Source organism: Rhamphochromis sp. 'chilingali' (assembly GCF_963969265.1).
Source record: "Rhamphochromis sp. 'chilingali' genome assembly, chromosome: 12".
In the NCBI taxonomy this organism is placed as follows: Eukaryota; Metazoa; Chordata; class Actinopteri; order Cichliformes; family Cichlidae; genus Rhamphochromis; species Rhamphochromis sp. 'chilingali'.
Genome location: NC_137939.1, coordinates 34,293,239 through 34,308,592, shown reverse-complemented (window position 1 = coordinate 34,308,592; position 15,354 = coordinate 34,293,239). Strand labels below are relative to the sequence as shown.

General features: G+C 43.2%; 1 protein-coding gene across 8 annotated transcripts; it reads left to right on the top strand.

Annotated features, from left to right (window-relative positions):
• Nucleotides 1–210: 210 nt before the first annotated feature.
• LOC308407449 (NLR family CARD domain-containing protein 3-like) lies at nucleotides 211–15,230 on the top strand. 8 transcript variants are annotated; one of them, XR_013973676.1, is made up of 9 exons: nucleotides 211–279; nucleotides 642–782; nucleotides 1,958–2,089; nucleotides 3,317–3,390; nucleotides 4,868–6,698; nucleotides 7,609–7,782; nucleotides 8,347–8,520; nucleotides 9,914–11,364; nucleotides 14,012–15,230. XR_013973676.1 is itself a non-coding variant. In XM_080899084.1 (9 exons), exons 2-9 carry the CDS (start codon nucleotides 667–669, stop codon nucleotides 14,043–14,045), a joined length of 2,706 nt encoding a protein of 901 aa, XP_080755210.1. In that variant the 5' UTR covers nucleotides 211–279; nucleotides 642–666; the 3' UTR covers nucleotides 14,046–15,228. The 8 variants fall into 8 exon arrangements, 7 of the variants coding, with proteins under 7 accessions (XP_080755210.1, XP_080755209.1, XP_080755211.1 ...); XM_080899084.1 differs by having other exon boundaries at nucleotides 4,871–6,698; nucleotides 9,914–10,087; nucleotides 14,012–15,228; XM_080899083.1 differs by having other exon boundaries at nucleotides 9,914–10,087; nucleotides 14,012–15,228.
• The last annotated feature ends 124 nt before the right edge of the window (nucleotides 15,231–15,354 follow it).

Here is a 15,354-nt window from a genome sequence, read left to right as displayed (position 1 = left end):
CGACAGAGTGCAAAATTAATATTTCTTTGTTCCGTTATGTTTAACCAGTTTAATGACGTGTGGAAATCTGACAATGATTCAGGTCATTTTGATGAGAATTCTAGAAAAGTGTTGATAAACTGTCAAACCCTGCTGCAGTCGTGACGTTGACACGCCATCATCCTATAAGGTTAAATTGTGGTCACGTGATCTCCTAAAACGTAAAGTGGTGGAGAAGCTGTAAAACAGAAAGTGAAACCAGCGGGTGTTGCGGTTTGTTGAACTTAACATAAAGTCCAGGTAAAGATCACTTCTGCCGTAAGCTGTGTTTAACATGTACGGTGCTCTCGCGTCTCTTTAACAATCATGTAATCGATGGTCTTTCCTGTTTTCGGGTGATCCACGTAATTCAATTCAATTTTATTTATATAGCGCCAAATCACAACAAAAGTCGCCTCGAGGCGCTTCGTATACTTATACGTACTTGTGTACATGTTGAAACAGCCGACAGAGCAAACGTGGACAATAAGGTGAGAGTAAGAGAGAGAGAGTGGACTCTCTCTCTCTCTTACTCTGTGTGTGTGTGTGTGTGTGTGTGTGTGTACTGGTCTTGGGTGACTTTTGAACAAACCTGTCTTCATTCTCACGTTGTGCGTTTGCAGAATTGTTGTTTACAAGTGCTTGAAGATGAATAATTTGGAGGAAGAGGAGGACAGAACACCGTCTCCTGTGTCTATGGCCAGTGACTGGTCCAAAGGTCGTCCCCCAAACTTCAGTAATGAACCGGGACCCTCAGACACAAAGTAAGAGGCTGTTTCTACTTTACACTGACCTGAAAATGAGCCAGAGTCAGTGGTAGTGTCTTTAGTTGTAGAATAATGTTGTTCTTCCGGTTTTTGTTTTGTTTTTATTGTTTTTGTTAAATACCAAAACTACCTGATACCTCTGCATAGTTAGGGACTCCACCCAGGGACTAGGGTGACCAGATACCCACAAACTAAATGTAGGGTAAAGACTTAAAAAAAAATCTTACTAATACACTTTTTGGGTTTCAGGCATGGTATTGATGATGTGAAGGATAAACCTATAAAGAACACAGAAAAAGTAACAGTAAAATCAAACAGCAAACTGTACATATAACGTTTATTTCCCAGCATAGAATCTATAATACACTTAAAACAATCTTTAAATGAAAGACTCAGAGAAAACGTGTTGTGAAAGTCGGAACATAATCCGCTCCTGACAGTTTTCATTTCTGTTGTGTCAGCAGCAGACTTGGTGTTGTTTAAGGGTTTCAGAGTAAAAATGAAATATAAAAACAGATTTCAGACGTAGTGTACATACAAACTTCTTATGAGGTCAGCGGAAAGTGTCCTGTTTCAGGATCAGATATTCAATTCAATTCAATTTGATTTACACAGCGCCAAATCACAACAACAGTCACCTCAACGCGCTTTATATTGTAAGGTAGACCCTACAATAATACATACAGAGAAAAACCCAACAGTCATATGACCCCCTATGAGCAAGCACTTTGGCGACAGTAGGAAGGAAAAACTCCCTTTTAACAGGAAGAAACCTCCGACAGAACCAGGCTCAGGGAAGGGCGGGGCCATCTGCTGTGACCGGTTGGGGTGGGAGAAGGAAAACGGGATAAAGACATGCTGTGGAAGAGAGACAGAGATTAATAACAAGTATGATTCAGTGCAGAGAGGTCTATTAACACATGAGTGAATGAGAAACATGACTGAAGAAGAAATACTGTATCATGGGAATCCCCCAGCAGCCTACACCTACTTCAGCATAACTAAGGGAGGATTCAGGGTATGGGGCCTGATTATTTAAGACCTTGTATGTGAGGAGCAGGATTAATTCTTATAGAACAATATTGCTGTTGTGAAAATGTTTGGTACCAACAGAAAACAAAAAATTTAAATTAAAAAATCGATATTTGTTATGTATTGTTGATCCTCATTAGGGGAAACAATAATTTGGAGGAAGAGGAGGATGGAACATCGTCCCTCGTGCCCAGCTGTATGTCTATGGCCAGTGACTGGTCCAAAGGTCGTCCTCCAAACTTCAGTAATGAACCGGGACTCTCAGACACAAAGTAAGAGGCGGTTTCTGTTTTACACTGACCTGAAAATGAGCCAGAATCAGTGGTAGTGTCTTTAGTTGTAGAATAATGTTGATCTTCCTGTTTTTTGTTTTTGTTTTTTCCCTGCAATTCATATGTAATAATTTTATTTTTATTGTTTTTGTTAAATACCACAACTACCTGATACCTCTGCATAGGTAGGGACTCCACCCAGGGACTAGGGTGACCAGATACCCACAAAGTAAATGTAGGGTAAAGACTTTTAAAAAAAATATATCTAACTAGCACACTTTTTGGGTTTCAGGCATGGTATTGACAATGTGAAGCATAAAAATACTCATTTATTTGAGTGCAGTTTTCCAATTTACCATGCTAGCCTGTAAATTGGAAGTACCATTCGTACTCACATTCACACGTATAAGTAATAACCTAACTCCACTTACTGCATGCCTTTGGACTGTGGGAAGAAGCCAGAGTTTCTGGAGTGAACCCACACAAACACTGATAGAACATGTAAACTCCATCCCAGATAGATCAGGGAAATACAAAAACTAACTGAAAAACTTTAAACCAGGGCCAGTGTCCTGCAGGTTTTAGATCTCACCCTGGGTCAACACACCCGGATCAACTGATTAGTTCATTACCAGGCCTCTGGAGAACTTCAAGACATGTTGAGGAAGTAATTTAGCCATTTAAATCAGCTGTGTTGGATGAAGGATACATCCCCACCCCGCAGGCACTTGAGGCCTGGAGTTTCCCCACTACTGACTTAGACCCTCCAACTCTCCCCATAGAGGTCTGAGAGATCTTCTAGAAATGGTGATGTTAATTTCTGGTTAATCGATTGGTCAGTAGGGGATTATTTTATACCAGTTAATCTCCAATCTTGAACGTAACAGGATAGGTTACCATGGCGATTTACCTCGGTAAGAAGTGAACCACCTTCACAGCTGGACAAAATGCTGCTTGGTAGTAGAGTCCTCAGGAAGAGACCGAAAAGCAGATATCAGGAAAATACTGTCATGATAAACCCTCTTCCTTGTAAACAGATGTGTCGACAGGGTGCTGAGAACTCGTGTTTTGGATTAATATAAGTTCTGATGGTGTAAAAGGAAATGATTATTGCTTGATAAGTAAAGAAAGAGCATTGACTTAGTAATAGACCATACTGAGACTTTCAACTTAATTAACTTCATGTTTCGCCACATGGCCAGAATAAGTTTCCCTTTCTATCCACAGAAAGAACAAGTGTGTGCAGGAGCCCGTGTCCAGTTCTGAATTTTGGACAGCCAGTAGGAGCAGCTGTGTGCAAAGTAAAATTGAGCATCTGTTTGCTGATGGAGTCATTAAAAAAACTAAGCAATATACACTCAACAAAAATATAAACGCAACACCTTTGTTACTGCTCCCATTCCCCATGGGATGGACGTAGAGACCTAAAATTCATTCCAGATACACAATATAACCATCCCTCCCAAACAGTGGTCACAAATCAGTCCAAATGTGTGGTAGTGGGCACATCTGCTATATTGAGATAATCCATCCCACCTCACAGGTGTGCCACATCAGGATGCTGATCTGACATCATGAGTAGTGCACAGGTGTACCTCAGACTGCCCACAACAAAAGGCCACCCTGGAATGTGCAGTTTTGTCTCACAGCAAAATGCCACAGATGCCACAAGCAATGAGGGAGCGTGCAATTGGCATGCTGACAGCAGGAATGTCAACCAGATCTGTCGCCCGTGCATTGAATGTTCATTTCTCAACCATAAGCCGTCTCCACAGGCGTTTCAGAGAATATGGCAGCACATCCAACCGGCCTCACAACCGCAGACCTCGTGTAACCACACCAGCCCAGGACCTCCACATCCAGCAGGTTCACCTCCAAGATCGTCTGAGACCAGCCACCCAGACAGCTGCTGGAACAATTGGTTTGCACAACCAAACAATTTCTGCACAAACTGTCAGAAACCGTCTCAGGGACGCTCAACTGCATGCCCGTCGTCCTCATCGGGGTCTTGACCTGACTCCAGCTCGTCGCCGTAACAGACTTGTGTGGGCAAATGCTCACATTCGATGGTGTCTGGCACGTTGGAGAGGTGTGCGCTTCACGGATGAATCATGGTTCACATTGTTCAGGGCAGATGGCAGCTGAGAATGTCCCAGTTCTTGCATGGCCAGCATACTCACCGGACATGTCACCCATTGAGCATGTTCGGGATGTGCTTGACCGGCGTATACGACAGCGTGTACCAGTTCCCACGAATATCCAACAACCTCGCACAGCCATTGAAGTGGAGTGGAGCAACATTCCACAGGCCACAATTGACAATCTGATAGACTCCATGCGACGATGTGTTGCACTGCATGAGGCAAATGGTGGTCACACCAGATACTGACCGGTTCTGGGTCCCCAGACCCCCAATAGCGCAAAAAACTGCACATTCCAGGGTGGCCTTTTGTTGTGGGCAGTCTGAGGTACACCTGTGCACTACTCATGATGTCAGATCAGCATCCTGATGTGGCACACCTGTGAGGTGGGATGGATTATCTCAATATAGCAGATGTGCCCACTACCACACATTTGGACTGATTTGTGACCACTGTTTGGGAGGGATGGTTATATTGTGTATCTGGAATGAATTTTAGGTCTCTACGTCCATCCCATGGGGAATGGGAGCAGTAACAAAGGTGTTGCGTTTATATTTTTGTTGAGTGTATGTTAAATGTTAAATATATGTAAAAAACTATATATAAATTTTGTTTTATTGTCTTTATTGTCTTTCAGTAGATGATGGCCTTCAGGAAGTTTTCGATGAACATAAAGTCTGTTTGAAGATGCGATGTCAATCTGTGACTGAGGGAACTGATAAAACAGGAGGTGAAACTCTCCTCAACGCAATCTACACTGAGCTCTACATCACAGAGGGACAGAGTGAGGAGGTTAATACCCAACATGAAGTGAGTCAACTTGAGAGAGCTTCAAACAAGAAGACCCTCCATGATGCTCCAATTAAGTGTTGTGACATCTTTAAAGCCTTACCCGAACAACAAATGCAAATCAGAGTGGTTCTGACCTACGGTGTTGCTGGCGTTGGAAAAACCTTCTCAGTGCAGAAGTTCACTCTGGACTGGGCAGAAGGTTTGGAAAACCAAGACATCAGTGTGGTGGTTCTGCTTTCATTCAGGGAGCTGAACCTGATCAGAGATGTGCAGTATAGTCTCCTGGAGCTGCTCCAGGTTTTCCATCCAACATTACAGAAGGTCACAGCAGAGAAGCTGGCTGTCTGTAAACTTTTGTTTATATTTGATGGTCTGGATGAAAGCAGACTTTTACTGGATTTCACTAAGAGGGACGTCATGTCTGATGTCACACAGAAGTCAACGGTCACGAATCTGCTGACAAACCTCATTGAAGGCAGACTGCTTCCTATGGCTCTCATCTGGATAACTTCCCGACCAGCAGCGGCCAATCATATCTCTCCTACACGTGTTGACCGTGTCACCGAAGTGCGAGGTTTCACTGATGCTCAGAAAGAGGAGTACTTTAAGAAGAGATTCAGTGATGAAGAGCTGTCCGGCAAAATTATTTCCCACATCAAGTCATCCAGGAGCCTCCACATCATGTGTGGAATCCCAGTCTTCTGTTGGATCACTGCTACAGTTCTGGAGCACATGTTGACTGGAGGGCAGAGAGAAGAGCTGCCCAAGACCATGACCGACATGTACTCACACTTCCTGCTGGTACAAACAAAAAGGAAGATTCAAAAGTACCATGAGGGAGAAGAAGCAAGTCCAGAAGAGCTGATGGAGGCTGACAAGAAAGGTCTTTTAAAGCTCGGGAGGCTGGCATTTGAACATTTGGAAAAAGGAAACCTCATGTTCTACCAAGAAGACCTGGAGCAGTATGGTGTGGATGTCACAGAGGCCTCGGTGAACTCAGGACTTTGTACAGAGATTTTCAAAAAAGAGTGTGTGATCTTTCAGAAACCAGTCTACTGCTTTGTTCATCTGAGCATTCAGGAGTTTCTAGCTGCCGTTTATATGTTCCACTGTTTCACTAATAAAAATACTGATGTTCTGCAGGACTTTATAAATATAAAGTCTTTTCTTGAGAAAACCTCTAAACAATCTGGAAATATTAATTGTTCCATCCCATCTCTGGATGTCTTTCTGAGCAGAGCCATGGAGAAATCTTTGCAAAGTAAAAATGGACACCTGGACCTGTTTGTTCGCTTCCTTCATGGCCTTAGTCTGGAGTCCAACCACAGACTTTTAGGAAGCTTACTGGGTCATTTGCAAAATAGTCCACAAATCATCAAGAGAATTATAAACAACCTGAAGAAGATGAACAGCGATAAAATATCTCCCGACAGAAGCATTAACATTTTCCACTGTCTGATGGAGATGAATGACCTCTCAGTACATCAGGAGATCCAAGAGTTCCTTAACTCAGAGAACAGATCAGAGAAGAGACTCTATGAAATCCACTGCTCAGCTCTGGCCTACATGCTGCAAATGTCAGAAGTTCTGGATGAATTGGACCTGAACAAGTACAACACTTCAGAGGCAGGGCGACAGAGACTGATCCCAGCTGTGAGGAACTGCAGAAAGGCTCTGTAAGTCTAAAGGCCCTTTCACATAAGACGCGGCATGTGCAGCTCTGTACTCCAAAACCCATTCTTTTCTGTTGCACAAGAGTACTCGCACATGCTGTGGTCAAAGTTCAACCCAGCTGAACTTTAACCGCTATATGCTATGACATACCTTTGCACAACCAAGAGAAATGAAGCCTACAGTCACACTAACCTCAACCACACAATGAACGAGGAACTCCATGACACATGTTTACATACATATATAGGGACCTCCTGGAGCTCTTGAGTAAGTCACTCAATGGAGTGACTTACTCAAGCTATGTGGAGGAAAGCACTGTTGTGGAAACGACATACTCTTCTCTAGTTGGGATACTTACAATGTTTTGCCTTTTATGGATGAGAGATAAATGTTTTGAAATGACACAGAGCAGGCACATCTGGTACACATAGAGTGAGCACAAAAAAATGACATACAAGTCGAGTGCAGTAGTCAGCGCAACACAAATTTTGGGCCATTCACTCTAGCTGGCGGTCAGTGCAGCACACGCTGCCGCATCCCACTCTCATTCCTACTCTCACCTATGGTCACAAGCTCGGACTGAATGGATGATGTTGCAGATACAAGTGGTAGCAATGATTTTTCTATGAGGTGTGGCTGGGCTTTCTTTCAGAGCAGCTGTTAAATTGAAAGAGGTGCCCTGGATGATCAAAAGTCTTGACATCTCTACTCAGAATGCTTCTTGGTCTAGATATCAGCTAGCTACACTGGAAAGCCCCCAAATTGGCTGTTGTTCCCAAAAGGCTTTTCGCTGATGGGTTCCCTGATTGAACAAGATCTGCTCAACTGTTTTGATGTTAAATGCAAAAGCAAAAATAAATATGTAGTATCTTCTTCCATGATAATGTCTTTTGCAAATTTGTCTTATCACAGACTTTCTGACTGTGGAATTTCAAAGACTCACTGTGAAGTCTTGGCCTCAGCCCTGAAGTCCAATCCCTCCCATCTGATAGAGTTAGATCTGACCTTCAATGAGCTGGAGGACTCGGGACTGAAACTGCTCTCTGTAGGACTGGAGAGTCCAAACTGCAGACTGAAGACCCTGAAGTCAGTACCCTGACCGTTGTTGTTGTTTTTAATACATTTACTTTATAAATTTGGATATACATTTTCAGGATTTTCCAAAACAACCAAAAAAGTACATAAAAAGTACACAAAGTGAAACCTTGCTTTGGTTAGTATCCTTTTCTGTGCTTAGAAAGTGAACAACACCATTTTGTACCATTTCAGACTAGCTAAAATATGTAACAGACTGCTCTTAATGGGGGGGGGGGATTGTTTGGAAGCATGTACCAGTGAAATTTTAGCCAAAGCTTAGTAATCATACCTGCTAGGGTTAACCGATCCTACATTGATTTTTTAATTCCTCCTATCTAAGTAATCCAATCTAATCATCACTGAATGCCTGCAAGATACAAAACCATCATTAGAGAAATGCTAAGTCGTTATTTCAGTTAGTGATTTTTTTTATGATACCTTTTCCCTGAATTAGTTTTATATCTGTGCATTACATACTATAAAGTGATGTGGCACTACGTTTAAAACCTGTCAACATGTCATTAGGTCAGAAATAATTGTATCTGTCTTTTTCTTTCTTCTTTTGTTATTCAGACTGTGGCACTGTGGATTGTCAGAGATTAGCTGTGCTACTCTGAGCTCAGCTCTGAAGTCCAACCCCTCCCGCTTGAGACATCTGGATCTGAGTTACAACAAGCTGCAGGATTCTGGAGTAAAGCAGTTGTGTGGTTTTCTGGAGTGTCGACCCTGTCAACTGGAAACTCTGAGGTCAGCTGTGTTTTCATATTAAACTGTGTTTTCAGAATGTAATGATGATCTTACAGGTTCAATTCACAAAAAGTCATGTTCAAATATCTTGTTTTATCTGTCCCTAATACAAGACACAACGGATCTGCAGTTTGTTTATGCCAAATTCTGACTGCCTTTAGAATGTTGCAGCAGAAATCGAGACACATTAGACAAGGGAATTGTTTTTCAGCTCTTCTATTGTCCACTTTTGGTGGTCCCCAACCCTTTCATGTTGTTAGCTGCTACATGTGGCACCCACTGTGTTCTTCTGCTTTAAGGTTCAACATGTTGTGCATTTAGAGGCCCAAAACAGTTCGGCCATTTTCCCTCTTGCATCAATAAGAGATTTTCACTCAGAGAACTTGTTGCTATGCACACGGGTGTTCACTGCTCGTGGACTTAAATTACACCTTTCTTGGCTGCTACTTCAAAGCACATTGTGCGCTGTCTGTCCTGCGTGCTGCACAACAACATTGAATATTTAGTATTTACTGCTGTTTACACTTAGCTAGATTAATGCGATGGTGTTGTGTTTAGTATGTTGCTTTGTTGTTGTTTTTTTTCTTGTTTTCTATTCTTCTTCTCTCAACAGGTGATCCAGGAGATTTTTTTTTCTCCCCCCCTTTCTCACTGTCCCTCTCCCCTTCTGTTTTTCTTTTCCTTCCCCTTTCTTTCTCCCTTTCCTATCCCTCACTCATGTCTGTCCCGTCTGTAACATCTGAAAATAAAATATAATAAATAATAAAAACAAAGGTCGATCAAATGGACCAATACGGCAATGCCACGATGATCCATTTGGCAAAGTAAATCCATTGGGTATCCTTGTTGGTCTTCAGACAACAATTCTGATGGCTAAAGAACCAAATGGGACAGGCGAAAAAAAATAAAAATAAAAAAAATAAAGAGAACTTGTTGCTTTTGTGTCTATTCTCTGTAAACCCTAAAGATGGTTTGTGGGTAAATCAGATCAGTAGTTTCTAAAACACTCAGAACCACCTGTGTGGTTCAAATAATCCTGATATGCTCAAAATCACTTGTTGCTTGATTTGAACTTAAGTAGGTAGGTTGTCTTAACCATGCCCACATGCCTAAATGCATTGAGTTACTGCCATTAGGCATTACGCAAATCAGTGTTAACAGGCAGTTAAATGGGTGTGCATATGTTTTTTGCTGAGCACAACTGCATGTAAATGAAGTCACTGCTTGAGCTGGCAGTGTATGAGAGCTGATTTTATTATGTCTTTGTTGTGCAGCAGAAATAGCAAGATTTGATTAGTAATAATGACAGCTCTTTTTTTACTTATTATGTTTGATTATTTATATGAAATATTTAAAACAGAAACATTGTCTTTTTATTTTATTCTTTATTCAGACTAAGGGAGTGCTCTTTGTCAAAGGCCAGTTGTACTTTTCTGTGCTCAGCGCTGAAGTTAAACCCCTACCACCTGAGAGAGCTGGACCTGAGTAGAAACGGCCTGCAGGATTCAGATATGATTCAGCTGGTGAATCTTGTGAATAATTCAAATTACAGACTGGAGAATCTGTGGTAAGTAGGAAGTTGCATTGAGTCAATGCTGCTTTTAGCACTACTGTATAATACACAGTTGGTATCGGAGCAAAGATCGAGTGTTTCCTTTTTTTTTTTTCTTTTTTTTTTTTTGTGTCCCGTTTGGATCTTTAGCCATCAGAATTGTTGTCTTAAGGCCAAGGCCAATGTGCTTTGAGGCAGCAGCCAAGAAAGCTGTAGTCCGCGTCTGTGAATACCCGTGTGTACACCTGTGTGCATACCTGTGTGGATCAGCATGCTTGCATTCCAAAGGTTTCTCCATGTAACGATCTGCTAGGGAGGGTGGGGAGCCACAGCCCCGTCCTCCAGGGTATGAAGCAGGTATGGAGGAGATCAAAGCTCCAGACATCCAGAGGCTCCCAGAACACAAGAGACCAAGGAAGACCAACAGAGGGGCAGCCGCGCCACTGTCCCAGTAAGAGCTGAGGAGAGTCCCAGATGAGGGCTCACTCAGCAGCCGCGGAGAAGAAGCCAGGGGGAGTTGCAGTGACGCGCCCGTGAGCTCCGTCGGCAGCCAGCCGTGCCTGAGTGACCGAGCCCCAGGCCGAGAGGCCGGGGGCACCCCACCTCCGAAGTGGCCCGAGCGAGCCCCAGGCTCCAGGCCCCGATAAGCGGCCGCCAAGGAGTGAGCCGGTGTGTACCCGGACGCCCACCCCCAGACACAAAGAACCACCAACGCACCGATACCTGAGGGAGTCCGCCACTGGCAGGGGAAGTGGTGGTGGGTGGAGATAAGCCTCCAAACCTTGGAGGGCCTGAGATGTCCCCAGAGAGGTGGCGTCTGATACCCAACCTGACATATAGACACAGACATACAGGCACACACAGACACAAACATCCATTCCCACCCTCATGCTCTCATATGCAATTATTCAACACTCAACCAACGTGGAGACAGACATAAAGAGACGCTGTACACACGATCACACTCCCCAAGCGTACTCTACGAACCGGGTCTAGGTACCCTTGCCCCTGGAGGGGGAACTGCACCCAGACCCAGGTGGTGTTACCCTTTTCCCTGCGGTGGGGAGAGGCAGACCGCCCCGACTCCGCAGCAGCAGGGAGGCCCCACACTCCAGACCGCAGTCGGACGGCCAACTCCTCCTAGCCCCCCCGCTCCAGCAGGCCGCAGAGAACGGGGGTGAGAGAAGACTCCAAACCTCCCTCCACCCGCTCATTGTAGTGTTGATGCATGTGTGTTCTAAGGTGCATTTAAAACCCAGGAGGGCATGGAGCTACCTGCCAGAGAGCAGCAGGTGAGCGCATAGTCCCTCCTGCTAGCCCTTAATGTCTACGTGTATTTAAAATTGAGAGGTGGGCAACGACGCCAGGGGTGAGGTGTACACCCTGATGGTAATTTGGACTCCGTGTATCGTGCCCACCCCCAAGATCCTATATGTATGTGTAATGAGAGTGTGAGTAATGTGAATGTCTAAGTTGTGGGATAAAATTGAGGCAGAGGCAGCCAGAAGGGGACAGAGGGGGGGGGGGGTAGCCTCCTCTGCACCCTGGTGACATACCCCTACTCCAAGGCCCCACATGTGTGGGTGGTTGTGGTGGAGCGGGAAGAGGGAGGCAGCTGGAGATGGGGAGGGAAGGAAGGGAGGGGCAGGTGACCCCTCCCTGGGGCCAGCTCCCCCGCTGACCCCAGTAGGCACTCCCATACTCCGCGACCCGCCAGGGAAAGGGGGCCCAGGCCCATCCAGACTGGGGCCCAGTGTGTTTCGAGTGTTTCCTATAAACCCTCACTGGCTGCTTTTCTCAGTAAAGCGGCAGCTGTTAACAGTCATCATTTTTTGAGAGGACGAGATTAGACTGAAGCTTGAGAGGGCTGCACTGTGTTAACGTGTTAGCGCCGTGCAACCCTGGCATGGGCCGAACGGGAATTTGCTGTGTTAAGGCGTTAACGTCGTATTAACGAGAATAACGCTGACAGCACTAGTAAAGACCCTAGAAAACCCCAAAAATCATATGATCCCCAATGAGCAAACACTTCAGTGACAGTGGGAATAAAAAAACTCCCCTTTAAAAGGAAGAAATCTCTGGCAGAACCAAGTTCAAGAAGGGTAGGCCTTCTGCTGCGACCGGTTGAGAGTTAGTGGAGGAAGACAGGACAAAAACACACTGTGGAAAAGAGCCATAGACCATAACTAATGATTAAATGCAGATTGGTGCATAAGCACATAGTGAGTGAAGGTGAAACACTGGACCTATTGCAGAATAACTAACAGAGGATTCAGGGTCACCTGATCCAGCCCTAACTATATGCTTTTATCAAAAAGAAATGTTTTAAGCCTACTCTTAAAAGTAGAGATAGTGTCTGTCTCCCGAATCCAAACTGGGAGCTGGTTCCACAGAAGAGGGGCCTGAAAGCTGAAGGCTCTGGCTCCGATTTTATTTTTAAATGTGTTAGCAATCACAAGTAAACCAGCAGATCGAGAGCAAAGTGCTCTATTGGGAAGATACGGTACAATGAGGTCTTTAAGATAAGGTGGGGTCTGATTATTCAAGATCAGTTTTTAAGGAGAAATATGGTCTGTCTTTCTTCTGCCGGTCAGCACTCTTGCTGAAGTATTTTGGATTAACTGAAGGCTTTTCGGAATTTTCAGCATCACTCTGAGACAGGATATTTATATTTTGAGAGATGTTGTGCAATTGAAAGAAAGTAATCCTACAAATTTGTTTATGTGCATTGAAGGATATAAAGTCGATTCCTCACAGTGTTGCTGGAGGCCGAGGTAATGCCATCCAGAGTAAGAGTCCGGTTAGATACCATATTTCTAAGATTTTCAGGGCCGAATTCAATAACCTCAGTTTTATCTGAATCTAAATTTAGAAGCAGGAAATTAAACTTCATCCAGGTCTTTATGTCTTTAAGACATTCCTGCAGTTTAACTAATTGGTTTGTGTTATCTGGCTTCATGGACAGATAGAGTTGGCTGTCATCTACATAGCTGTGAAATTGTATGCTATGTCTTCTAATAATACTGCTTAACCCAGGGGTCGGCAACCTGCGGCTCCGAGAGTTATCTTCATTTTAGATGTCAAAAAGTATTTGAGGCTCCCAGTGTTTTCTTTTGCGTGGAAACCAGGTCCAAATGGCTCTTTGGGTGTTAAAGGTTGCAGACCCCTGGCTTAAGGGAAGCATGTATAATGCAATGTATAACAGACTCCATTTACATGAACAAATTGGAGTCTGTTAGATAGATATGATTCAAACCACTGCAGCGCAGTACCTGTAATACCTACATCGTGCTCTAATCACGGTAATAAATCATGGTCAACAGTATCGAACACTTCACTGAGGTCTAGCAGGACAAGCACAGAGATGAGTCCACTGTCAGAGGCCATGAGAAGATCATTTGTAACCTTCACTAAAGCTGTTTCTGTGCTGTGATGAGCTCTGAAACCTGACTGAAACTCTTATAATAAGTCATTCCTATGCAGATGATCTGTTAGCTGTTTGACAACTACTCTTTGAAGCTCCTGGCCTCCAGAGCTGTAACCATATTTGTTACAAGTATCATCATTACTAAAGGAGGCTGAGAAGTAGCTAAAACTCTGACACAGTGAGCAAGAGTTCAGGAGGAAGAGGCCCTCTGTTCATTTCTAAAGCAAGTAAAGAAGTGTTGGAGCCAAGACATTTGAAGAGATATAGATATGGATATAGATACATGGGTCTTTTTGACCAGATAGTTGTACAATCAAATTAGATTTTTTCTCTCTTTTCTTTAAAGTCAGTCAGACAGAAGCCTGCAAACTCCTTTCCCTTATTTCAGAGAATCATCCTTACACTTAGTCACTGTTCGTTTTTACACGCAGAGCCTGATATGCAGTAATCATATTTTTTTATGACTCTTGTAAACTCTAATTCATGACCTCTGTTATTTCTTCTCTCTACAGCCCCCACGAATTGTCGGTAACAGTTGTCTGCTGAGCTATGACGAGCTCTGCCCTGATGATCTGGAGAGTTTTAAACAGCAGCAGGAATTTGTGCATTAGCATGCCCTGACTCGGCCATGAAGTTAGAAGAAAAACTTCAACCAGCAGTGACTTCTAGAGGAATCAAAAGAAGTACAAATGACTGTTTCAGTGTGAACTGCCCTTAGAAGTGCAGACTCAATAAGAATTATTCACAGACATTATGCAAACACATATATGTGCTTAAACTGTGCATATGAGTGTTTCTCCTGCTAATCTGGGATTCTGTTCTCTTTTCCTGAGCTTGCTTGTAATGAGCAGGCATATTTAGAACTACGACAGACTATGTGTCTATACAAAAGATGAACTGTCTTAGAAAGTATACTTAATATTTATCTGTTCAAAATGTATTTAAATTAGAGTCCACCCTTACCGGAAGTTAGATACACTTATTTCTCGATGATGTCCTGGTTATAGATGATGGACTAGTGGGTCCTTGTTTGGACCTGCTTACTTCTTTTCTTCTGGTTTGCTATGCTTTAACACTTTTAAATGTCAAACTTTTCTTTTAAACTTGAGCCGCAGCCTTTGTCTTAGAGAATAAAACATTCATCTGTGTAAGCAATATACTGTAAGTCAGTGAATCCTGATGAATATACCATCATCCCTGTGTTTTATAATCCTGATAGAGTATAAAAAATCATACCAGCACTGCTCCTCTGATTACTTCTTATGGTGACACAAGGTTTATAGTCATTTAGACGGCACTCAAATCAGTGTAAACTAGAGTAGGCTTTGATTTTCTGTGTTAGAGCGCCACACTGTGGCATAATTGAGAACTGCAGTTAATGTTTACACAGTAACTTGCTTGATTGTTAAAGACTGCTTGCATGCACAGTTTCATTACTGTCAGTGGATTAGGTTCCTGTTTAGTCTTTCAGTAATTAATATTTCTGAATGCAAAGTATTTGTTGAATGCAAAAAAATGTGAAGGAACGATGTGAAAGTTTAATAAACCTCTATGAGCTCACTGAACCCTTTAGAACTCACCACAGTACTGAGACTGCTCTTATTAAAATAGCTAAAGACTAAAAAAAAGAAATCCTGTCCTGTTTGGCAGCGTTTGCAATCAGAATTACGACCTGAATGCAAACATACTTTTCCAAGATCAGCTCTATAAAATCTCTATAGGCTCCTCTTGTTCAGGTGTTTCTTTTATGTGTTTATTTATTCATTTCTATTCATCTTATTTCAGTTATTACATTATATATGGTTTAGCAGGACAATGTCTTAAGGCAGCCCCCAAGAGTACCGAAGCCCCAAGG

What these genes read in the sequence shown, in the direction of transcription:
- LOC308407449 (XM_080899083.1), top strand. Translation starts at nt 667, where the DNA reads ATGAATAATTTGGAGGAAGAGGAGGACAGAACACCGTCTCCTGTGTCT. An exon ending in AGGAACTGCAGAAAGGCTCT is followed by an intron (nt 6,699 to 7,608) that starts GTAAGTCTAAAG and finishes GTCTTATCACAG; the next exon opens with ACTTTCTGACTGTGGAATTT. An exon ending in TACAGACTGGAGAATCTGTG is followed by an intron (nt 10,088 to 14,011) that starts GTAAGTAGGAAG and finishes TTCTCTCTACAG; the next exon opens with CCCCCACGAATTGTCGGTAA.